Consider the following 25348-nt stretch of genomic DNA (forward strand, 5'->3'; position numbering starts at 1 on the left):
TGAGGCCCGCTGTGCGTTCTCCCAGGGAAGTTGTCCTGGGAACCTGGCCGTGGCGGGCTGCACAGGCTCCCCGGAAGAGGGGTGTGGATAGTGACCTGTGCTTGCACACAGGCCCCTTGGTGGCGGCAGCAGCAGCCTTAGCGTCTCCCGCCTGTCTCTGGGGTCCGTGCTTTTAGCCGCGGCTTGCGCCCGTCTCTGGGATCCGCGCTTTTAGCCGCGGCTCGCGCCCGTCCTTGGGGTCCACGCTTTTAGCCGCGGCTCACGTCCGTCTCTGGTCCATGCTTTTAGCCGTGGCTCGCACCCGTCTGGAGTTCCTTTAAGCAGCGCTCTTAAGCCCCTCTCCTCGCGCACCAGGAAACAAAAAGGGCAGAAAAAGTCCTCTTGCCTCTTCGGCAAGTGCAGACTTTTCCCCGGACTCCCTCCCGGCTAGCCGTGGTGCACTAACCCCTTCAGGGTGTGTTCACGCCGCCAACCCCAGTCTTCTCCCTGCGCTCCGACCGAAACCCAAGCCTCAGCTCCCAGCCCCGCCTACCCCGGCGGTTGAGCAGACAAGCCTCTCAGGCTGGTGAGTGCCGGTCAGCACCGATCCTCTGTGCGGGAATCTCCCCGCTTTGCCCTCCGCACCCCTGTTGCTGTGCTCTCCTCCGCGGCTTCGAAGCTCCCCCCTCTGCCTCCCGCAGTCTCCGCCCGCGAAGGGGCTTCCTAGTGTGTGGAAACCTTTCCTCCTTCACAGCTCCCTCCCACTGGTGCAGGTGCTGTCCCTATTCATTTGTGTTTTTTTTTTTTTTTCTTTTGCCCTACCCAGGTACGTGGGGAGTTTCTTGCCTTTTGGGAGGTCTGAGGTCTTCTTCCAGCATTCAGTAGGTGTTCTGTAGGAGTTGTTCCACGTGTAGATGTATTTCTGGTGTATCTGTGGGGAGGAAGGTGATCTCTGTGTCTTACTCTTCCGCCATCTTCCCAGCCAGTAGCCATTTTGACTCCAGCCACAGCTGCAGAGCAAAACTAAATTATATTTGCAGGGAATTAAATGATCCTTCAGAGATCTTAGTTTAAACTGCTTAGTTTGTTAAAATGTATTTATGGCTTTAAAATTTTCCTTCTTCTGGAATTTACACACATTCTCCCAGAAAAAGTAGCTGATCAAGGAAAACTGTTTCATCCCAAGGAGTGAAAATAAAATTAACAGTAAAGGAAGAGCTAACTAGTTATGATGCCACTTTTTTTTTCTTTTGTCTTGCAAAATACTCTGTTAGGTTCGGTCCTTACCAAATAAGGATATATCTAGAGGAGGCTCTGCCTTCTTCCTGTGTTCCCTTTGCCTGTGACTTGCTGGAGTCTGTTTAAAGTGCTTTTGGGTCAAACAGCTGGTGCCCTCAGCCGGAACGTACCCAGTAGTATTATTGAATACATGTTCTTTGTAGGAACTGGAGCTTAAAATCTTGATAAAGAAATGAAAGTATTCATACTCTGCTCTAATCTATTATCGTCTATAGTGATATTTTATTTTTTAAAAGCTCAAAATGCAAAACATGAAATACTGTCAAGTAATCAATAGAATATTCAACATTTTAAAAGTTTCATTTAAAAAACTTTAAAGAAAGAGCCAGTGAATTCAATTTACATTTTAAACTATTTAATAGAGGTATTTGTTGTACATGTGGTTTTAGTTTTAGATTTTTTAGAGAAAAAAATTTCTCTCTGGAAACATTTAACCTGAGTTGGAAATGAAATCTGAACTAAAGGTTTTAATCCACCAAATAATTTTCCTCAAAATATAAATGATGATTCCCAACTGAGGAGTTCCCCAAAGTTCAGGACTCAGTCCCAGGACAGGAATGAGGGAAAACTCCTTGTAGGTCAAAAGCTGTGCTGAAGTCATAGGATTGCACTTGTGGGCCCTTAACTAGAGTGAGTTTTCTCAAACAGCCCCGGAAGGAGGTCTGGCTGCTCAGGCAGTTTTGCTTTACATCAGCTGTTTAGGAAAGAAGAGAAGATAGTGTTAAATTTTGCTAAATGACATAGGTAGCACAATAGGAACAAAAATAACTTCTTGTGGTTTCCAGATCAAAATTAGAAGAATATTTTTCTACATAAGTGGCTTCAGTGATAGCAGAATTCATAGAAAACTATTAATAAACAATGTTAAGGTATAGTGACTTAAAAAGTCATAAAAGGGATTTTTATTTTATTAACATTTGTATCAATTACTTGGAACATCTAGAATGCATAATTTGAATCCAAAAAGCGATATGAGAGGATAAGACACATTTTTATCCTCTAAAATGATTACTGACCCCTAAAATGATTCCCAACTTGGGGGTCATCTGAGAAGATGTTTCTCAGTGAAGTCATCCAGCTTCCTGTATATCACATCTGATGTTCTCGGAGTCTTACCTAGTGATTACCTTATATGCGTAGATTATTTTAATTTTTCCAAGAATTCCTAGGAATTTGAAATAGACTTTCTAAAATGGTAAAGGATTTATCACCCAAGCCATGTATTTTTCTTCATCCCTATTCTATATCCACATGAACTAAGACTTTCCCCAGTGGCAATGCCCCTCAAAAGTGAATGAGCAGAGCAGACGACATACGCACCAGGATAGCCACCAACATAAATGGGATTGTTGGTGTCAGCAGAGGTAGACTGGGTGTGTAGACTTTCAGCTCGAACTGCATTCCCATCGACAATCAGAACCACGCGATGTTTGCTTTTGTTTGCCTGAAGTGTGTGCCATCTTCCATCACAGAGAGTATTGGGAGCACTGGGTTCGTATGTGGCTGTTATCCTACCAGCGCCATTGTTAACGTGAAACAAGAGCTAAACAAACAATAGACACAAGCAAATATCTTGGTGAATTTTTCCCTATTTAAGGAAACCAGTCCATTCACATAATGTTCTTGGAGTGGAAAACATCAGAGCATTCTTCTAAAAAGGAGGGCTAACTATGAAAAACAAACAATGGTTTTGAAAAATAGCCTCTTAAGGATTCTGATGCTATCCTAGGCCCGAGGTTTCAGAATGGAAAATGCCCACCTCCATGGGAACAAGCCTGAGCCACGATCTTAGCAGCGCATCCTCAGATCTGTGCCTCATTTTCAGCACAACAGGAGTGCATGGGTTTACTGAGGGTGTCAGTTCCTAGAAGTTGCTATAGCACCTGTGAAGGAACATTTACTAACTCCCTTCTGACAAACCATAGATGCTCTACTACAGCAAGTGGTAGCACAAAAAACTGGAGACCTGCAGAAGGTGCGAGGGAAGAATTGTGACTATCCTGTTGTAAGGTTCTTATGCTATATGTGAAGCTACTCATTTCAAGGTAGACTGTGACAAATTAAAGAGATATACTGTACAGACTTGGGCAACCACCAGAAATATTTTTAAAAGAACAATAAATAATAAGCTAATAATAGAAGTAAAATATACAGTACGTCAGAAATTACATTTTTGCAACTTACACTTATGATAACATTTTTCAGATGTCACATAAAAATGTGCAAATGGGGCTTCCCTGGTGGCGCAGTGGTTAAGAATCTGCCTGCCAAGGCGGGGGATGCAGATTCGAGCTCTTGTCTGGAAAGATCCCACATGCCACGGAGTAACTAAGCCCATGAGATGCAACTACTGAGCCTGTGCTCTAGAGCCTGTGAGCCACAGCTACTGAAGCCCACGCGCCTGGAGCCCGTGCTCCACAACAAGAGAAGCCACTGCAATGAGAAGCCCGCACACGGCAGCAAGGAGTAGCCCTCGCCAGAACTAGAGAAAGCCCGCACGCAGCAACAAAGACCCAACGCAGCCAAAAATAAATAAATAAATAAAATAAAAAATTTTTAAATGTACAAATGGATAAAAAAATTTTCAAAATTCTTTTGAAGTACAGCTAAGAAAAGATATTGGCTATAAGCCAGTGCAGAGCGTCAGCAATAGGATGTAAAGGCACTTTTGTTTCAACATGAAGATGACATAAAGGGGGAGAAGAGGTGAAGGACTTGTGACTTTATTATATCCTCCCCACCCCCATTCTAGGATATCCTAGGGGCCAAAGTCCCAGTGGGGAGTAAGTAGGGAAATGCGAGAAACAAGCTAATAAGCTTGGGAGAATGAAGAGACTTGTTCCTTGCCTTCTAGGAGGCAGTAAGCAGCTCAGGAAGAGTCAAGCATCATAGTCCCACAACATGAGTTGACCACAGTGCAGTAAAAGTGCATTAGGGAGGGAGAGGACCCGAGAGACCACCACCTTGACTCCCCATGTCTGATGAGTGGTATAGCAGACCTTCCCAAGTTCTCATCTGGCCCTCTGGGGATAAGGAAGTTATAGAAAACAATTATGTTTTTGTATTAAAAAAAATTAAGACTGTTATGCATCCATCTTATGGAATACTCTGCAATAAAAAGCAATGAACTGTCTTCGACATTCACAACAAACCTGGATGAACTGCCAGGAAATGAGACAGTGTAAAAAGCCAATCTCAAGAGAATACATACTACATGACTTACTTTATGTAACAGTTGTGAAATAACAATCAGAGCGACAGAAAGCAGATCAGTGGTTGCCAGGGGTGAGGGAAGCAGGGAGAGAGTCGGCGTGGATATGAAGGTGGTGGCTTGAGGGAGCCTTGTGGTAATGGTACCACTGTCCTGATTGTGGTGGTTACATGAAGCTACACGTGTGATAAAACTGTGAAGAGCTACACACACTCTGGTAAACACGTATAACTAGCGTAACTGAATAATCTCTGTGGATTGAGCCAATGTCAGTTTCATAGATTTGATATACTAGTTATGCAGGATGCTAACCCTGGAGAAACCTAGGTGAAGGGCGCACAAGGACCTCCCTGTACATTACATTGCAGCTTCTATCATCTATAATGATTTCCAAATAAAAAGTTAACCAATATTACGGAGAGTGGGGCATTAGGTTGGTAACTTACTTTCAGATGGTTTTCAGGGGAAAAAAAAGTTTTTTGTATTGTAGTTGCAGTTTTGCTTTACATTTAATTTCAAAAATATAAAAAATTATTTTTAAAAAGCTTTTTTAGGATTATCTATTTTTAAATACTAATCAGCCTTTTCTCCATTCCACTAAAGTGAATAATTGGAAATTTGGTTCTAAATATGTCTACTGTTTCTTAACTGCTCTGTCTCTGACACTGGGGTGAGGCGGGGGGACCCCATCCAGATTCAGCACCCACCTTGCCATTTACAATCTCTAATCCGATGGCATCCACTTTGGCACTGCTGATCCCCAGGAGGACACCATTCTCTGAGGAGGTACGAAACTCTAGCGTAATGTTCACATCTGATCGTACTTTGTAGCCTTCTTTGACTGAAAAACCAAGGAAGACCCCCAGTTGGTGGTGAGGCCTGCCCTGCCCAGGAAGGCCCAGGCTCAGAATGGCCTCAGGCTGGGCTGGCTGGCTGTGCATTTGGGCTCCTGATGAGGGTCAGGAGAGCTAGCTCCACCTCTCTCTCTGAATCCGGCTCCACCCCCACCAGCAAGTCATTTCCAACCCCTGAGCCTCAGCTTGCACCTCTGTAGGATGAAGCTGACTAGAGCTGAGGTAGGCACATCCTCCCAGCTACAGCCATGTGGGTAAAAAAATCACAAGGGATTTGATCCATGTAACTCCATCATCATCTATCCAGGAAGAATGCACTTTATTTTCCCAATATCTACTTACTGGGTATGTCATTATTTGCTGAGTATATTAGTCGGAGTCCACACTAGGCTTTTTTTTAATTGAATGAATTTTTCATTCAGGTGATAAAAAAGCAGAGATAGGTTAGGGATATTAGCAATAGCAGGCAGTTGTTCCCGTGCCCAGGGCTGAAGGAAAAATGGGAGAAGGTGGTGCTACTAGATCTTGGAAGCACAGAGTGAAGGAAGGAAGCCTGCTGGCTTTCCCCTCCTCCCTCCCAACCTCAGTCTTCCACTAGAGCCTTCCTGGAAGCCAGGGCAAAGGAGCCCAGAAATTAGTTCTCTGTGATAGAAAGAAGAACAGGGCCAGAGAAGCACGGTTCTGAGTGCAAACAGGAAGTTAATCAGCAAATCAAACATCTAAAATGGGGAGAGAATGTAAGATATATTACAAGGGCTAGTTCTACGCCTTGAGGACTTTACATTCTAAGGCATTTTAGAGATTTACATTCCTCTACTTATAACTGATTAATATTTCAACAACCTAAATGGGGTTAATTTCTTCATCAAATCTGACTCACATTTGGCTGGCTGGTCCAGACATTTTATGCTACTGATTTTGAATTCAAAGGTCCTAATTAACTTGGACAGCGAAAGTATGCCTTATGTAAATTTGGGGAAAGTACAGATGAAACCAGCACCACGTGCTGCACTCCATCTGGAGTGGCACCACCCCTGGTGGGAGGAAGCCACCTGGATAGCATAAGAGGTGAGAAGGCTTTTACGCTAGAAGCTGAGAAACCAGAATACACTAGAACATTTCACGAAACATGGTCTTGCTGCAGCTTGTGCAGTGGGTCCTGTCCTATCATATAGTTCTTGGACCCATATCATCTTAGGAGTGCAGGTGCGTCCCAGAGATTTCTTTCGAGATTGTTGATTATACATACCAAGGGCTGCATATCCACTTCCTTCAAAGAAAGTTCCTTCCTGGGCTGCTGCATAGCACCTGTTTACTGCAAATGCAGACACTGGGCTGTCCTTGTCCAGCTGTTTGCTGTTCACTGTCACCTCCCCAATGCAAGCAGGGATGCTGTGGGTGATCTAAGCCAAATGATGCAGGAGTAGATGATGGTGAGGACAGTGAGAAGGGCAAGCACAAATTTTCCCTACACGTCAACACATTAAAATACTGCTTTTCGGTTTTAAAAATCTAATTGCCACAGTACTTCACATGAATGTCTAACTTAAAGCTACTATAATGTAGTAAAAGGGTTTTATATTATTTTGAGTAAATATTGTGGAAATTAAGAATGTGGGGTAATTAAGAATGTGGGGTTTTCTAATCTGCAAATACAAATTTGCCAGACTTTCCTGCACTGTACTGGGGCTAAGTGGCTGTAGAAAGGGAACTGTTTGTTAACTAACCAGCAGGAAGGCTGGTTGGGCTTCAAGGAGGAGCTCCAACACACAATCTAGGAATGTGGATTGAAAGGCTTGCATCTTGCAGCCAAGCCCTGGGCGCAAACAAGATAATGTAAACATAAATATATTCCTCCACAAAACAAACACAACCACAGTAAAGGCAAAATGGGCCCAGAGAGAAAATGCTGCTTACATTTCCAATGTTCCTGGCCCTGTACTCGGAGGGAAGGCCTCCTAGGTACAACTTTCCTTCCACATCCAACGTGGTAGCATCTCCCGCCGTGGTCACCATGGGCGATTCCTGGCCGTCAACTGTCATGAAGCCCTTCCTTTTAAAGTACTCTGTCTTGACCTAGAGCGATGTGAAAACATGCATAATTTCTAAGGAATCTGAGAAATAGCAGTAATAACCTGAATGAAATCCTAAAGGTATGGCTCAGGTTTTCACACAGTTGGTGTTGAGAGGAGGCTGAGCCTGGAGCCGGTTAGAACACAGCGTGCTCCAAAAACAGAAATAGAGATCAGTGGAACAGGATAGAAAGCCCAGAGATAAACCCACGCACCTATGGGCAACTAATCTATGACAATGGAGGCAAGGATATACAATGGAGAAAAGACAGCTTCTTCAATAAGTGGTGCTGGGAAAGCTGGACAGCTACAGGTAAAAGAATGAAATTAGAACACTCCCTAACACCATACACAAAAATAAACTCAAAATGGATTAAAGACCTAAATGTAAGACCAGACACTATAAAACTCTTAGAGGAAAACATAGGGAGAACACTCTAGGACATAAATCACAGCAAGATCTTTTTTGATCCACCTCCTAGAGTAATGGAAATAAAAACAAAAATAAACAGACGGGACCTAATGAAACTTAAAAGCTTTTACAAAGCAAAGGAAACTACAAACAAGACAAAAAGACAACCCTCAGAATGGGAGAAAATATTTGCAAATGAATCAACGGACAAAGGATTAATCTCCAAAATATATAAACAGCTCATGCAGCTCAGTATTAAAAATACAAACAACCCAATCCAAAAATGGGCAGAAGACCTAAATAGACATTTCTCCAAAGAAGCCATACAGATGGCCAAGAGGCACATGAAAAGCTGCTCCACATCACTAGTTATTAGAGAAACGCAAATCAAAACTACAATGAGGTATCACCTCACACCAGTTAGAACGGGCATCATCAGAAAATCTACAAACAACAAATGCTGGAGAGGGTGTGGAGAAAAGGGAACCCTCCTGCACTGTTGGTGGGAATGTAAACTGATACAGCCACTATGGAGGTTCCTTAAAAAACTAAAAATAGAATTACCATATGACCCAGCAATCCCACTACTGGGCATATATCCTGAGAAAACCATAATTCAGAAAGACACATGCACCCCAATGTTCACTGCAGCACTATTTACAATAGCCAGGTCATGGAAGCAATCTAAATGCCCATCGACAGACGAATGGATAAAGAAGATGTGGTACATATATACAACAGGAATATTACTCAGCTGTAAAAAGGAACGAAACTGGGTCATTTGTAGAAACATGGATGAATCTAGGGACTGTCATACAGAGTGAAGTAAGTCAGAAAGAGAAAAACAAATATTGTATACTAACACATATATGTGGAACCTAGAGAAATGGTATAGATGAACAGGTTTGCAGGGCAGAAACTGAGACACAGATGTAGAGAACAAACATATGGACACCAAGGGGGGAAAGTGGTGGGGATCGGGGGGTGGTGGTGTGATGAATTGGGCAATTGGGATTGACGTGTATACACTGATATGTATAAAATGGATAACTAATAACCTGCTGTATAGAAAAAAACAAATTAAATTAAAAAAAAAAAAAGGAATACGGCATGCTCCAGAGTCCTAGTCACAAGAACACAAATGCCATGATGTCAGGTTTGGCCCATTCATGCCACCCTGGGCTTGATTTACTTCTCATCAAGCCAAGGACATTTCTGGTGACTTTTTTTCATTTACCAATGTTTGCTGAGTGCCTACTAAGTGTCAGGCACTGAGTGAGGCCCTGAGGATATTTCCAGAAGCAGAAAAGGTCCCTGCCCGCAAGGAGTTTACATTCTATGGGGCAGATGTCAGACACAAAGCAAGCTGGAAATCAAAGGGGATGATCCCAGTACCGTGAAATGGCGTGGACACTAGGGACACGTGGAGCAAAACTCAGAACGAGTGATCACAGCTTCCTGAGAGCGTACCGTGTGCCACTGGCCATCACTGAGCAGCGCAGGGTGCGAGACTTTTGTCCTGCCCTTCCCAAGATCGAACATGAAGTGGAGGCGGCCCCCGTGCAGCTGCAGCGTGGCGTAGTCAACCTGGTTCTGATGAGCCATGTAGTAAACCAGGCCACTGGAGGCGAACGTTCGGATACTTAGCTGGACCAAGAGCCTGGAGGGAAGAAAGAGCTCAGCTCTCAGGGATATGCTTTCACTTTTACTCTTTAACCTCAAAGAGAGACCCCAATAAGTGTTTCAACATTTATATTTAACATCTCAGGTCACTCATCCCTTCATTTACTTGTTATCCATTCATTCAACTCATGGTTACTGCGTACCTCCACCTGCCAGGAACGGTTGTAGGAGCAGAGGATCAAGCAGTGAACCGAGGAAGGTTCCTTCCCCGCTGAAACTAATACCAGAAATATATCAGAGGGTTAATACTGGGGCATGTGAAGGCCCAAGTGGTGGCTACATTAAGTAGTCAGGGCAGGCGACTGAAAGATGGTTATTTCTGAGATCTGAAGGAAAGACAGGAGGAAGCCCCACAGACCTCTGCAGGAAAGGCCTGCATTTCGTTTTCAGACAGTGCAGAGTATGTGAAAACAACCGGTTGATTCTGGTGGTCGGCCAGGAATCCCCAAGGGGGCCATGTGGGAGACGGCCCCACATAGGGGTGGAGGAAGGTTTCGTCTGGGTGTCTTCCCACAGAAGGGAGCACAGGGTCACTGAGGCACACGGGGACAGGGGAAGGAGAGTGTGGCGGATTTCAGTGTAAGTGCAGTGGGAAGTCACGGGAGGGTTTTAAGAAGGGGGATGGGCATGGCTGGACTTATGTCTTAAAAAGAAACTGTGATGCGAAAAGCAAATCAGATGGGGCCAGGGTGACAGCAGGTGTCAGGCTGGCAGCTGTTACAAGAGTCCACAGAGGCCAGGTTGGGGCTCAGACCAGGGTGGTTGGGGGGCGGGAACGCGGAGGAGATGAAATGTTTTGGATGAAGAAGCCTCAGGACTTGCTAAGGGACTGAATTTGGAGAGCAAGGGAAGGAACAAGCTCTAGATGTGGGCCTTGGGCAGCCAGGTGAATGGTGGTGACGCCTACAGAAATGCAGGTTTCGGGGAGACAGTGAATTCTCTCTGGGTGCACTGAGGCTGAGAGGCCTGTCCCCATCCACGTGGAGATGTCCAGGCGGTTGGGTGTACAGCCCGAGTTCTAGGTGGAGCTCAGAGCTAGTGATGTGGATGCTGGTGCGAATAGATGGCATTTCACAGCCACTGGAACACAGAAGGCACCGTGGAGGGGAGGTGGGAGGGGCGCTGCCCCCTCTGATAGCAGAGGAGCCGGAGGAGGAGACTGAGCAGCGGGCGGGGCAGGGGTGAGGGGAGCGTGGCGCCTCGGCCGTGAAGGACGCAGAGGGGCCCGGGGCGCTGATGCCGCTGAACGCCTGGAGGGGGCGGCACCACCACGCACGGACATGGCTGCAGCAGGGCTCCGACGACCTGGCGAGGAGTGAGGCGAGGCTGACCGGGTGGGGAGAGGAGGGAATGGGAGGTAGGGAAAGACAGACAGCCACGTACGGCAACTCTTCCAAGATGTTCCACTGTGAAGCAGAGCCAGGATATTGAGTGGGGTGGGCTGGGGTGTGCAGTGTACCAGAGCATTTCTGTTTTAAAAGTTAGGAACTCCTAGAGAGGAAGTCGGCGCAGTGGTCACAAGCACCTGGGTGGGAGTCTGAGCAGGTGCCTCAATTTCCTGGTCTATAAAATGAAAATAATATCCTCCTCACAGGATAATTATGAGGACTAAGTTGGGGTTTGTGTGTAAAATACCGAGACGGTCTCTGGTACAAGTGTTTGCTCCTTGGTCTCCCTGATGACGCGGTGATGGAGGTGATTCTGTGTGCTGACAGGATCAGGTACGAAAGAGGGAGAAATGGATGCTGCCCGTGTCCTGGGAGGAGGGGTGACGGCTCCAGTGGGCAAGACGAGGACCCTTCCTCCATGTGGCAGGGGAGGGGCGGGGGGACAGAGGCAGGATGCTCCTTCTGATGGTGGACAGAACGGGCTCTTTCTTCTTAGTGACGCAAGACAGCAGCTGGGGCATGAAGGGAGCTGTGGGGATGCATAGAGTTTTGAAAGAAGAGAAGAAGCTGCGAAAAATAAAAAATGTGAAGGTATTAGAGACGTATACTGGCTCCCCATACGTTTGGAGTTTAGAGGTTCCATCTGAGATCTGTGGCCACAGCTTTAAAGTCAAACCAGGTAGAAAAAAGAGATGCATCTCTGCAGCCCTGACCACCAGCTCGGGTTCTGGCATGGATTAGGCCCCGTATGGGCTTTACCTGGGGCCACAGTGAAGAGATGAGAGGGTTAAGGGAGTTTGCAGAGGAATACCTGTAATGAAGGCATCAAACCTATCTGGGTAAGGGGGTAAACTGTGCTGTGGGAGATAGAAAAAGGGTGATGATGCTGAGAAAGCATGAGGGCTCAGGGGTCTTGATGCGGTTGAGGGACTGCTGGAGCCAGAAGTAAGGAGGAGGAAGAGGGTTTAGTAGGATGCTTAAGGTAGAGGTTGTGGAGGTGGGGTGGGTACTTATGTAGTACTCAAGGGTGTGAGCGTGGGAGAGGGTGGCTCAGAGGGAAGGACGAAAAGACAGATCTAAGCCAGAGGACCTCAAAGATGAGGTGCTGGGCAGCTGCTGAACTCATGGGGAACGATGGCAGGGGCTGCAGAGAGAAGACGCTGAGCCGAGATGTGTACTGGGGCGGTGAGCTCAGATGACACGGCAGAGGCACAAGAGCATGGCAGGCCTGAAGGTGCGGACCTCAGGGCTGAGCCACAGGAAGAGCAGGGAGGACTGTGGGTCCTCGGCCATGAGATCCCTGGGATGTGAGCCGGCTTCACTGAACGGAGAAGGGTACCTGGGACAGGCATGTGTGAGGGCCGGGGGAACGTGCAGACTGGTGTGGGTGTGGCACCAGGAATTTGGGGGCACAGTGAAAGTTTGGGTAGGCAGTTTCATCAGATTAGTGAACGCTTACTGTAGAATGGGGTTCAAAGGCCAGATGATAGATCCAGAGAACCTGGGATTCCAGAAGGAAGGGGGATTTAAGATACCTACATGCTTTCCTACATACACACAGACAGGCAGCAACCAGCCATCATCAAGATGGGGTAAAGACAAACCACAGCACCCCACTTCATCACGTTTAAGCATCTGAGGTCCACAGAGGCTGCCTTCCCCTCTTTGCCTTCTCACTGCTGCCTTGTGGTGGCAAGTTGAACACTCCATGGTGAAACACAAGAAGCTTCTTCTAGAAAAGACCCATTGCTGAAGAATACGTCCTGGACTCATCTAGCAGTGAGATACCTCATGAGGACGTTAGAGCAACGCCTACCTCTTTCTGACAGCCAGCTGATTAAAGGGCAGCACCAAGTGGCTGCCTCCTGCGAGGCCGAACTGGCGGGCGTTGGGGACGTACTCCGGGGCTCTGTCCACGGCACACAATTCCTGTAAGACATGCACATGGTTCTCAGCCACACACGACCAGGACCCCCACTAACACTGACGCGTTTTTCCACGAGGGAAACATCTCAGAAGCAACTGTGTCAGAGCACCAGCAACACAAACACACAGCACCGATTTTACCTTCTTTGCTTCGAACAGTTTACTACACATCCCTTTATCTCTCTGAGAAGGCAATTAGAGTTTTTGTTTTTCACCTCAGCCCCACTCAAGTTCACCTAAATTCCCATGAATTTTCATCAGGCCTAAGGGGCAAAGGCCTTGCTCTGCACCCCTGTGCCCCTGAAACCCCTGCTCTGGGGAGGGCCTGAGGATGTCAGCGGTTACAGGAGCACCTGCCTCACAAGCACCGGGCAGCTGTAAGTGCCCACAGGTGACAGGCCGAGCCAGTTCCACCCAGACAGGAGCGGGTGCAGCCAGGAGGAGCTGGCCTGAGGGGCAGGTGCCCTGACTCCGGACCAAGTGAGGCCTTAGACTCAGTTTTCCAGGTTGGTGGATGGATGCTACCAAGACAACTGTCCTGAACTCAAAGATGGGCCCTGCTTGCAAGGTACTGCTTTTGTGTGATTGTGCCATCTAAATCAGAGTGTAAACTTTCAACCAAGGAAGTAGAGAAATCAGAAATAGTGAAAACTGACAATGGCTACTGTTAAAAATACTTGGTCAAACTGGCCTTTCCTAGATGAATCAAATCTTTTTTTTTTAAAGCAACAATGATACGTACGATGGCCTATATAAATACTTATTTTCATGTTTCTGACTAAATCCAAAGTGATACTGAGTCCTTATTAAAGCCTCTGCCTCAGAGCTGGCTGTGTGGCAACCAAAAGACGCACCCGAGCATTGGAGCTTGCAGCTCGGGACACTCTGCCATGTCTGATACGCTGTTTTCTCAGAGAGCCATCCCGCTTGCCCCGCTGCTTCTCATCACAGGGGTGACCCTGTAACTCTCCCAGATTCCTTTGGAAAGTGGCTTCCAGCTGGTTCATCCAGCCAATGGAAGGCAGTGCTGGGAGGCTGGAGAGTGAATGGGAGAAGCCGCGTGTCTCTCCCTCCTTCCTGCCTCCCTGGCAGGGCCTGTCTTCTCTGTGCTCCAGCGCCCACTGGGAGACGCTCTGCTCAGACTCGCTCCCTGGGCAGCCCCGGCTCTTCCCTCTGCTCCTGCGGCTTTATCATGAGGTCCCCATTTAATGTCCTCTGGGTGGTGCTCTTTTTTTCTGACTGGACCTGAACCATAGAATTAAAGAAAGCCCTTCTTACTGGACTTGGTAAAGGCTGGGGCTCTGGCGGGAGTTCGCCGTCCTCTCCATGGAGAGCCAGCTTTGGCCGTTCTGAGAGCAAGCAGGAGTCCAAGTCCACGTGTTCATAGCCAGTGGCACTAGTGAAATCCAAAAGTCTAGATACAAACAAAGTGTTTTCAAAATTAATGGAGACAATACAAACCAACCCATGAACCAAGGTCATGTGATTATTGAACACTTAAAATCCATTAAAAAACATTAATATACGCATGTCACAACTACTGAAGCCCGAACGCCTAGAGCCCATGCTCCGCAACAAGAGAAGCCACTGCAAGGAGAAGCCCACGCACCACATAGAAGAGTAGCCCCCACTTGCCGCAACTAGAGAAAGCCCGCATGCAGCAACAAAGACCCAATGCAGCCAAAAATAAATTAATTTTTAAAAAATCTACACACTACAATTCTGAAAGGCAAAACTATAGAGACAGAAATGAGATTAGCAGCTGTCAGGGACTAAGCATGTGGGAGATGACTGACTATAAAGGGGCACAAGGAAACTTTTTGGGGGTGATGGCAATCAAATGTGTAGTAGTTAGATAACTATGTATTTGTCAAAGCTCATCAAACTGTACACCTAAAAGAGTTAATTTTGCTGTATTTAAGTTATACCTCAATAAACCTGACTTTTTAAAAAACAAACATTAATATAATACTCTTAGAGTAACCAAATTGACCGTCTCCCACAGTGACTAGAAGTCCACATAACCTCCCTCCCTTATCTATTGTCTTGTTTGATTCTTCTGCCTGAAATGGCAGCCCATCCCCCCGTGTCCACCTGGCCATTCCTGAGTGTCCCTCAGGAGTCGGCTCAAATGCTGTCACCTGCTCCTGCAGCCTTGGCTGGGCTGCCTCAGGGCAAGAAGCTGGCTGTGGCTCCCACAGTGCTGCACAGCAGCCTCCATGAAACACTGGCTTCTTTCTCACAGTTTCCCTTTGCCAGGAAGTCGTGAACTACCCTTGTCATATGTCCCTTTACTCTACAACATGTCCCCTGTCTGCACGTCCTTTGTTGGCACTTTCTGAGGACATGGCTGTGAACAGTAGTACATAGATGTTTCTGCCCTATCAGGTTCCCAGTCTCACGGCTTTCAGGAACAAGAAGGTCACTCTCCACACCTCCCCTCCCAGGAGCCTGTGCGGCCCACCACTATCAGGGTCCCGTGATCCAGGGACAACTTCCCCGGGAGAACACACGGCGTACCTCAGGCTGTTGCAATGTTACGCTGGCCTCTGCCGCCACAGGCTCGCCCCGCATCCGTACCCCTCCCTACCCCCCCCAGCCGAGTGAGCCAGAGCCCCTGCATCAGCTGCTCCTTTAACCCCATCCTGTCTGGGCGGGGAACTGACACCCTCAGGCGACCTACACGCAGAGGCGGGGCCAAATCCAAAGCTGAACCCCAGGAGCTGTGTGAACAAAGAAGAGAAAGGGAAATCTCTCCCAGCAGCCTCAGGAGCAGTGGATTAAATCTCCACAATCAACTTGATGTACCCTGCATCTCGGGAATACCTGAATAGACAACAAATCATCCCAAAATTGAGGCGGTGGACTTTGGAAGCAACTGTAGACTTGGGGTTTGCTTCCTGCATCTAATTTGTTTCTGGTTTTATGTTTATCTTAGTTTAGTAATTAGAGTTTATTATCGTTGGTAGATTTGTTAATTGATTTGGTTGCTCTCTTCTTTTTTTATGTATAGATATATATATTTTTTTCCTTTTTCTCTATTTTTTTCCTTTTTTCGTGGCACGTGGGCCTCTAACTGTTGTGGCCCCTCCCGTTGTGGAGCACAGGCTCCGGACACGCAGGCTCAGCGGCCATGGCTCACGGGCCCAGCCGCTCTGCGGCATGTGGGATCTTCCCGGACTGGGGCACGAACCCGTGTCCCCTGCATCGGCAGGCGGACTCTCAACCACTGTGCCACCAGGGAAGCCCTCCTTTTTCTCTTTTTGTGAGTGTGTATGTGTATGCTTCTTTGTGTGATTTTGTCTGTACAGCTTTGCTTTTACCATTTGTCCTAAGGTTCTGTCTGTCCATTTTGTTTTTGTTTTTCTTTTTTTAGTTTTTAGCAATTGCTATCATTGGTGGATTTGTTTCTTGGTTTGGTTGCTCTCTTGTTTCTTTCCTTTTACTACTTTTAAATTTTTTTAATTTTTAATAATTTAAAAAATTTTTATTTTAACAACTTTATTTTATTCTTTCTTTCTTTCTTTTTCTCTCCCTTTTCTTCTGAGCCATGGGGCTAACAGCATCTTGGTGCTCTGGCCACATGTCAGGCCTGTGCCTCTGAGGAGGGAGAGCCGAGTTCAGGACATTGGTCCAGCAGAGACCTCCCGGCTCCACGTAATATCAAATGGCAAAAGCTCTCTCAGAGATCTCCATCTCAACGCTAAAACCCAGCTCCACTCAACGACCAGCAAGCTACTGTGCTGGACACACTATGCCAAACAACTAGCAAGACAGGAACACAACCTCACCCATTAGCAGAGAGGCTGCCTAAAATCATAATAAGGTCACAGACACCCCAAAACACACCACTGGACACAGTCCTGCCCACCAGAAAGACAAGATCCAGCCTCATCCACCAGAACACAGGCACCACTCGCCTCCACCAGGAAGTCTACACAACCCATTGAACCAACCTTAGCCACTGTGGGCAGACACCAAAAACAACGGGAACTACAAACTTGCAGCCTGCAAAAAGGAGACCCCAAACACAGTAAGTTAAGCAAAATGAGAAGACAGAGAAACACACACAGATGAAGGAGCAAGGTAAAAACCCACCAGACCAAACAAATGAAGAGGAAATAGACAGTCGACCTGAAATAGAATTCAGAGTAACAATAGTAAAGATGATCCAAAATCTTGGAAACAGAATGGAGAAAATACAAGAAACGTTTAACAAGGACCTAGAAGAACTAAAGAGCAAACAAACAATGATGAACAATGCAATAAATGAAATAAAAAATTCTCCAGAAGGAATCAATTGCAGAATAACTGAGGCAGCAGAATGGATAAGTGACCTGGAAGATAAATAGTGGAAATAACTACCACAGAGCAGAATAAGGAAACAATGAAAAGAATTGAGGACAGTCTCAGAGACCTCTGGAACAACATTAAATGCACCAACATTCGAATTATAGGGGTTCCAGAAGAAGAAGAGAAAAAGAAAGGGACTGAGAAAATATTTGAAGAGATTATACTTGAAAACTTCCCTAATATGGGAAAGGAAATAGTTAATCAAGTCCAGGAAGCACAGAGAGTCCCATACAAAGATAAATCCAAGGAGAAATACGCCAAGACACATATTAATCAAACTGGCAAAAATTAAATACAAAGAAAGCATATTAAAAGCAGCAAGGGAAAAACAACAAATAACATACAAGGGAATCCCCAAAAGGTTAACAGCTGATCTTTCAGCAGAATCTCTGCAAGCCAGAAGGGAGTGGCAGGACATATTTAAAGTGATGAAAGGGAAAAACCTACAACCAAGATTACCCAACAAGGATCCCATTCAGATTCGACGGAGAATTAAAACCTTTACAGACAAGCAAAAACTAAGAGAATTAAGCACCACCAAACCAGCTTTACAGCAAATGCTAAAGGAACTTCCCTAGGCAGGAAACACAAGAGGAGGAAAAGACCTACAATAACAAACCCAAAACAATTAAGAAAATGGGAATAGGAACATAAATATTGATAACTACCTTAAATGTAAATGGATTAAATGCTTCAGCCAAAAGACAAAGACTGGCTGAATAGATACAAAAACAAGACCCATATATATGCTGTCTACAAGAGACCCACTTCAGACCTAGGGACACATACAGACTGAAAAGTAAGGGGATGGAAAAAGATATTCCATGCAAAAGGAAATCAAAAGAAAGCTGGAGTAGCAATTCTCATATCAGACAAAATGGACTTTAAAATAAAGACTATTAGAAGAGACAAAGAAGGACACTACATAATGATCAAGGGATCAATCCAAGAAGAAGATATAACAATTGTAAATATTTATGCACCCAACATAGGAGCACCTCAATACATACGGCAAATACTAACAGCCATAAAAGGGGAAATCGACAGTAACACATTCATAGTAGGGGACTTTAACACCCTACTTTCACCAATGGACAGATGATCGAAAATGAAAATCAATAAGGAAACACAAGCTTTAAATTATACATTAAACAAGATGGACTTAACTGATATTTATAGGACATTCCATCCAAAAGCAACAGAATACACATTTTTCTCTAGCGCTCATGGAACACTCTCCAGGATAGATCATATCTTGGGTCACAAATCAAGCCTTGGTAAATTTAAGAAAATGGAAATCATATCAAGTATCTTTTCTGACTACAATGCTATGAGACTGGATATCAATTACAGGAAAAAATCTGTAAAAAATACAGACACATGGAGGCTAAACAATACACTACTAAATAACCAAGAGATCACTGAAGAGATCAAAGAGGAAATCAAAAAATACTAGAAACAAATGACAGTGAAAACATGACAACCCAAAACCTACGGCATGCAGCAAAAGCAGTTTTAAGGGGGAAGTTTACAGCAATACAATCCTACCTCAAGAATCAAGAAACATCTCAAATAAACAACCTAACCTAACACCTAAAGCAATTAGAGAAAGAAGAGCAAAAATCCCCCAAAGTTAGCAGAAGGAAAGAAATCATAAAGATCAGATCAGAAATAAATGAGAAAGGAATGAAGGAAACAATAGCAAAGATCAATAAAACTAAAAGCTGGTTCTTTGAGAAGATAAAAAAAATTGATAAACCATTAGTGAGATTCATCAAGAAAAAAAAGGGAGAAGACTCAAATCAATAGAATTAGAAATGAAAAAGGAGAAGTAACAACTGACACTGCAGAAATACAAAATATCATGAGAGATTACTACAAGCAACTCTATGCCGATACAATGGACAACCTGGAAGAAACGCACAAATTGTTAGAAAAGCACAAACTTCTGATACTGAATCAGGAAGAAATAGAAAATATGAACAGACCAGTCACAAGCACTGAAATTTAGACTGTGATTAAAAATCTTCCAACAAACAAAAGCCCAGGACAAGATGGCATCACAGGAGAATTCTATCAAACATTTAGAGAAGAGCTAACACCTATCCTTCTCAAACTCTTCCAAAATATAGCAGAGGAAGGAACACTCCCAGACTCATTCTACAAGGCCACCATCACCCTGATACCAAAACCAGACAAAGATGTCAGAAAAAAGAAAACTACAGGCCAATATCACTGATGAACAAAGATGCAAAAATCCTCAACAAAATACTAGCAAACAGAATCCAACGAGCACATTAAAAGGATCATACACCATGATTAAGTGGAGTTTATCCCAGGAAGGCAAGGATTCTTCAATATACGCAAATCAATGTGATAAACCTTATTAACAAATTGAAGGAGAAAAACCACATGATCTCAATAGATGCAGAGAAAGCTTTCGACAAAATTCAACACCGATTTATGATAAAAACCCTCCAGAAAGTAGGCATAGAGGGAACTTACCTCAACATAATAAAGGCCATATATGATAAACCCACAGCCAACATTGTTCTCAATGGTTAAAAACTGAAAGCATTTCCTTTAAGACTGGGAACAAGACAAGGATGTCCACTCTCACCATTATTATTCAACATAATTTTGGAAGTTTTAGCCACAGCAATCAGAGAAGAAAAACAAATAAAAGGAATCCAAATTGGAAAAGAAGAAGTAAAGCTGTCACTGTTTGCAGTGACATAGAGAATCCCAAAGATGCTACCAGAAAACTACTAGAGCTAATCAATGAATTTGGTAAAGTAGCAGGATACAAAATTAATGCACAGAAATCTCTAGCACTCCTATACACTAATGATGAAAAATCTGAAAGAGAAATTAAAGAAACACTCCCATTTACCACTGCAACAAAAATAATAAAATACCTAGGAATAAACCTACCTAAGGAGACAAAAGACCTGTATGCAGAAAACTATAAGACACTGATGAAGAAATTAAAGATGATACAAACGGATGGAGAGATATACCATGTTCTTGGATTGGTAGAATCAACATTGTGAAAATGACTCTACTACCCAAAGCAATCTACAGATTCAATGCAATCCCCATCAAACTACCAATGGCATTTTTCACAAAACTAGAACAAAAAATTTCACAATATGTATGGAAAAGACCCCAAATAGCCTAAGCAATGTTGAGAAAGAAAAACGGAGCTGGAGTAATCAGGCTCCCAGACTTCAGACTATACTGCATAGGTACAGTAATCAATACAGTATGGTACTGGCAGAAAAACAGATATATATAGATCAATGGATAGAAAGGATAGAAAGCCCAGAGATAAACCCCTGTACCTATGGTCACCTTATTTTTGATAAAGGAGGCAAGAATATACAATGGAGAAAAGACAGCCTCTTCAATAAGTGGTGCTGGGAAAACTGGACAGCTACATATAGAAGAATGAAATTAGAACACTCCCTAACACCATACACAAAAATAAACTCAAAATCGATTAAAGACCTAAATGTAAGGCCAGACACTATAAAACTCTTAGAGGAAAACATAGGCATAACACTCTATGACATAAATCACAGCAAGATCCTTTTTGACCCACCTCCTAGAGAAATGGAAATAAAAACAAAAATAAACAAATGGGACCTAGTGAAACTTAAGAGCTTTTGCACAGCAAAGGCAAACATAAGATGAAAAGACAACTCTCAGAATGGGAGAAAATATTTGCAAATGAAGCAACTGACAAAGGATTAATCTCCAAAATTTACAAGCAGTACATGCAGCTCAATATCAAAAAAACAACCCAATCCAAAAATGGGCAGAAGACCTAAATATACATTTTTCCAAAGAAGATATACAGATTGCCAACAAACACATGAAAGGCTGCTCAACATCACTAATCATTAGAGAAATGCAAATCAAAACTACAATGAGGTCACACAAGTCAGAATGGCCATCATCAAAAAATCTACAAACAGTAAATGTTGGAGAGGGTGTGGAGAAAAGGGAACACTCTTGCACTGTTGGTGGGAATGTAAATTGATACAGCCACTATGGAGAATAGTATGGAGGTTCCTTAAAAAACTAAAAATAAAACTACCATATGACCCATCAATCCCACTACTGGGCATATATCCTGAGAAAACCGTAATTCAAAAAGAGTCATGTACCCCAATGTTCATTGCAGCACTATTTACAATAGCCAGGACATGGAAGCAACCTAAGTGTCCACTGACAGATGAATGGATAAAGAAGATGTGGCACATATATACAATGGAATATTACTCAGCCATAAAAAGATACGAAATTGAGCTATTTGTAGTGAGGTGGATGGACCCAGAGTCTGTCATACAGCGTGAAGTAAGTCAGAAAGAGAAAAACAAATATCATATGCTAACACATAATATGGAATCTTGAAAAAAAAAATGGTTTTGAAGAACCTAGGGGCAGGACAGCAATAAAGACACAGATGTAGAGAATTGACTTGAGGACATGGGGAGGGGAAGGGTAAGCTGTGACAAAGTGAGAGAGAGGCATGGACATATATACACTACCAAATGTAAAATAGATAGCTAGTGGGAAGCAGCCACATAGCACAGGGAGATCAGCTCGATGCTTTGTGACCACCTAGAGGGGTGGGATAGGGAGGGTGGGAGGGGGATGCAAGAGGGTGGAGATATGGAGATATATGTATATGTATAGCTGATTCACTTTGTTATAAAGCAGAAACTAACAAACCATTGTAAAGCAATTATACTCCAATAAAGATATTAAAAAAAAAGCACATGCCAAAATGTATTTGACCTCTGCTGTGTGTTGACAGTACTATGGAACTAATGTTTAGTGGTTCTTTTTTTCTCATGCATGATGGCCCGATTTTTCCATCATTCTAGTTTAATAAAGCCATTTGGGGGAGTTTATAGAACACGGGACTCGCTTGTTATTCGGGAACTTGTAGAATTTGGGGCCATCTCAAACAGCAAAATTACGTTGTACGTTAGTGTCAGTGCTGGGCATTAAAAGATCAGGAAGTGCAAAATCATGCTGAGAGCACAGTCACACTTACTCCATGTTAAAGATCAGGTTTTGGATACAGCCATGGAATGAGCTTCTCATCTTGAGCATGGGTGTCCCCTCGCCCTCTGGAACACCACCTATGTACAGCTTGGACACACTTATTGTCCTGCTTTCTGCTGATGGGCCCAGCTTCATTTCCACAGGAGCTGTCTCATCCAGTTGGACAGTGATAATTCTAAAAGGTTAAAGGAGAAAATAAAGGTTTTCAAATATAATGAAACATAACTGTCCATTTTAATATCTAATTCCAGCAAGTTCTTACTGAATTATAAAAGTACCTTGAAGATACATTTTAACATGACATTTAACATGTGTGCGAATAAAAAAGTGAATCTTGAATATTAAAACTTACAGGTAAACGTTCTCCAAAAATGAATGGAATGTGATTAAATATTGTTCAGTTCAATTGCTTTTTGGAGAGAATCTTTTACTTCTTTACCTGTGACAAAATGTGCAGTGTTTTTTTTAAAAACTTTTGGTCTACAGTTTTGGAGAGAAATTATACAGAAATGTTGATATGACACTGTTTACTATTTCACTGTTTACATTCTACTATTTACTATGTCACTATTTGCTATTTTACCATTCACTATTAGAATTTACTAATACTGTAACACTATTTGACACAGAATTATTCCAGTGTAAAGACACTTTATGCCGGGCCCCAGAAAAGGGCAGGTTTAAGGCTGTTCAATTATGAAAATTCTGCAAATATCTTATTACAAAGCAGATCAAATTGTTTTCCAAAGAGGTATTCTATCAAGCTTCTAGAATTATTTTGGAATTATAAAGACTCTGAATGACATCATACTAATTATCCCAATCATTTCACTGCATACAGGCCTCCTACTGGGGAGCCTTCGTAAGGTGACGCAAATACCTCCCGGTCCTTATCAAGGAGATGGAATGCTCTTGACCGTCGCCATATGTGCCCGTGGGAGCATGCAGGAGAGCTCTTCTCAGGCTGGTTCCATCCCCAGGATTAACATGCACTTCAATGTGGCCTTCAATTAGCATGATGGAAAAGAAGGGCTGGGAAGGTCACACAGAGAATTCCCAAAGAAAAGACATTACTATAGGATTTAAAGAATTATCATCTTATGAAGGTAAGGTGGGAGTATTGGCACCAAGGAAGCAGTTCCTTAAGAATATCACCATCTGACAACTATTTTATACTTTGTATATTGCTTTCTAACCTCTGCTGACATAACTTACATTCTGCATTATGCTATTATCACTAACCATATCAAAGATTTCCATTTCTACAGTCTTCATACTTATTATTTATTGCTACATTATGTACTAACAAACAGTTACATTGTAAGTAATTGATCTGTTTCTCCCTTTCCCATTTTACTGAGATATAATTGACATGTACCATTGTGTTAGTCTTAGGTATACAACAGAACCATTGGATATTTGAATATACTGTAAATGATCACCTCATATAGTTACAAAATTTGTTCTTGTAGTGAGAACTTTTTAAGATCTACTCTCTTGGCAACTTTCAAATATGCAATATGATATTGTCACTATAGTCACCATGCTGTACATCACATCCCCAGAACTTATCTTACAACTTGAAGTTTGTACCTTTGACCCCCTTCACCCACTTCTCTCCTGCCCCTACCTCTGGTAACCACTAATCTGTTCTGTCTCTATGAGTTTTTTTTAAGATTCCACATATAAGTGAGATCATACAGTATTTGTCTTTCTCTCTTTGACCTATTTCATTTAACGTAACGCCCTCAAGGTTCATGCATGTTGTTTTCAATGGTAGGATTTCCTCCTATTTTATGGCTGAATAATATTCCACTGTATAAATAAATAAATAGATAGATATTGATATATATGTATACATATACACACACCACGTCTTTATCCATTCGTCTACTGATAGACACTCAGTTTGTTTCCATGTCTTGGCTACAGTAAATAATATAGATATCTCTTCAAGGTAGTGATTTCATTTCCTTCAAATATATACCCAGAAGTGGAATTGCTGGATCATATGGGAGTTTGATTTTTAATTTTTTGAGAAAGCCCCATACTGTTTTCCATAGTGGCTGTACCAATATATTATACATTCCCACTAGCAGTGCACAAGGGTTCCCTTTTTTCCACATCCTCACCAGCACTTGTTATCTCTTATCTTTTCTTTTTTTTGTTTTTGCGGTACGCGGGCCTCTCACTGTTGTGGCCTCTCCTGTTGCGGAGCACAGGCTCCGGACATGCAGGCTCAGCGGCCATGGCTCACAGGCCCAGCCGCTCCGTGGCATGTGGGATCTTCCCGGACCGGGGGCACGAACCCGTGTCCCCTGCATCAGCAGGCGGACTCTCAACCACTGCGCCACCAGGGAAGCCCATCTCTTATCTTTTTTGATGGTTGCCATTCTCAGAGGTGTGAGGTGAAACCTCACTGTGGGATCTATTCCTTTTTTAAAAATGTAGGTAGTTTCTAACTTTTTATTACCATACGTAATGAACATTTAACTGTTTTTTTTTTTTTTTTGCCTGTGAAATTTTTCTAAGATTTCTAAAGGTGGGATTAAAGAGTTGAAGGTTTGAAAATGTTTAAAGCTCTTAACACTCTTTTGCCACAATGAGAGAGGTCCACCAGCAGAACTGGAATGGGAATGTTTCACAAGGTCTTGCCAGCACTGGATGACACCGTTCCTTTTTGCTGACTTAGTAGCAAATTTTGATTTACAAGAGGTCCTATTAAGATTGGTGGAGAGGGCTTCCCTGGTGGCACAGTGGTTGAGAGTCCGCCTGCCGATGCAGGGGACACGGGTTCATGCCCCGGTCCGGGAAGATCCCACATGCCGCGGAGCGGCTGGGCCCGTGAGCCATGGCCACTGAGCCTGCGCGTCCGGAGCCTGTGCTCCGCAACGGGAGAGGCCACAACAGTGAGAGGCCCGCCTACCGGAAAAAAAAAAAAAAAAAAAAAAGATTGGTGGAGAAAAACAGTTTGATAGTTCCTCAAGAAGTTAAACATAGAACTCCCATATGACCCAGCAATTCCACCCATAGGTATATACCCAAAAGAATTGAAAACAGGTACTCTAACAAATACTTGTATGCAGATGTTC

General features: G+C 43.7%; 1 protein-coding gene across 1 annotated transcript in view; it reads right to left on the reverse strand.

The window, feature by feature from the left end:
- Positions 1 to 1810: 1810 nt before the first annotated feature.
- LAMA1 (laminin subunit alpha 1) overlaps positions 1811 to 25348 on the reverse strand; it is a 159749-nt gene continuing 136211 nt past the window's right edge. Inside the window, exons 54-63 of the mRNA XM_082853408.1 lie at positions 23137 to 23288; positions 22246 to 22431; positions 14103 to 14238; positions 12715 to 12827; positions 9298 to 9487; positions 7261 to 7419; positions 6593 to 6746; positions 5197 to 5330; positions 2599 to 2821; positions 1811 to 1972 (exon numbers count right to left, since the gene is read on the reverse strand). Of these exons, the coding sequence (XP_082709534.1) occupies positions 1812 to 1972; positions 2599 to 2821; positions 5197 to 5330; positions 6593 to 6746; positions 7261 to 7419; positions 9298 to 9487; positions 12715 to 12827; positions 14103 to 14238; positions 22246 to 22431; positions 23137 to 23288 (1608 nt within the window). The 3' untranslated portion in view covers position 1811. The remainder of the gene's footprint in view (positions 1973 to 2598; positions 2822 to 5196; positions 5331 to 6592; positions 6747 to 7260; positions 7420 to 9297; positions 9488 to 12714; positions 12828 to 14102; positions 14239 to 22245; positions 22432 to 23136; positions 23289 to 25348) is intronic.

Source organism: Leucopleurus acutus, assembly GCF_964270905.1.
Source record: "Leucopleurus acutus genome assembly, chromosome: 13".
Classification (NCBI taxonomy): Eukaryota; Metazoa; Chordata; class Mammalia; order Artiodactyla; family Delphinidae; genus Leucopleurus; species Leucopleurus acutus.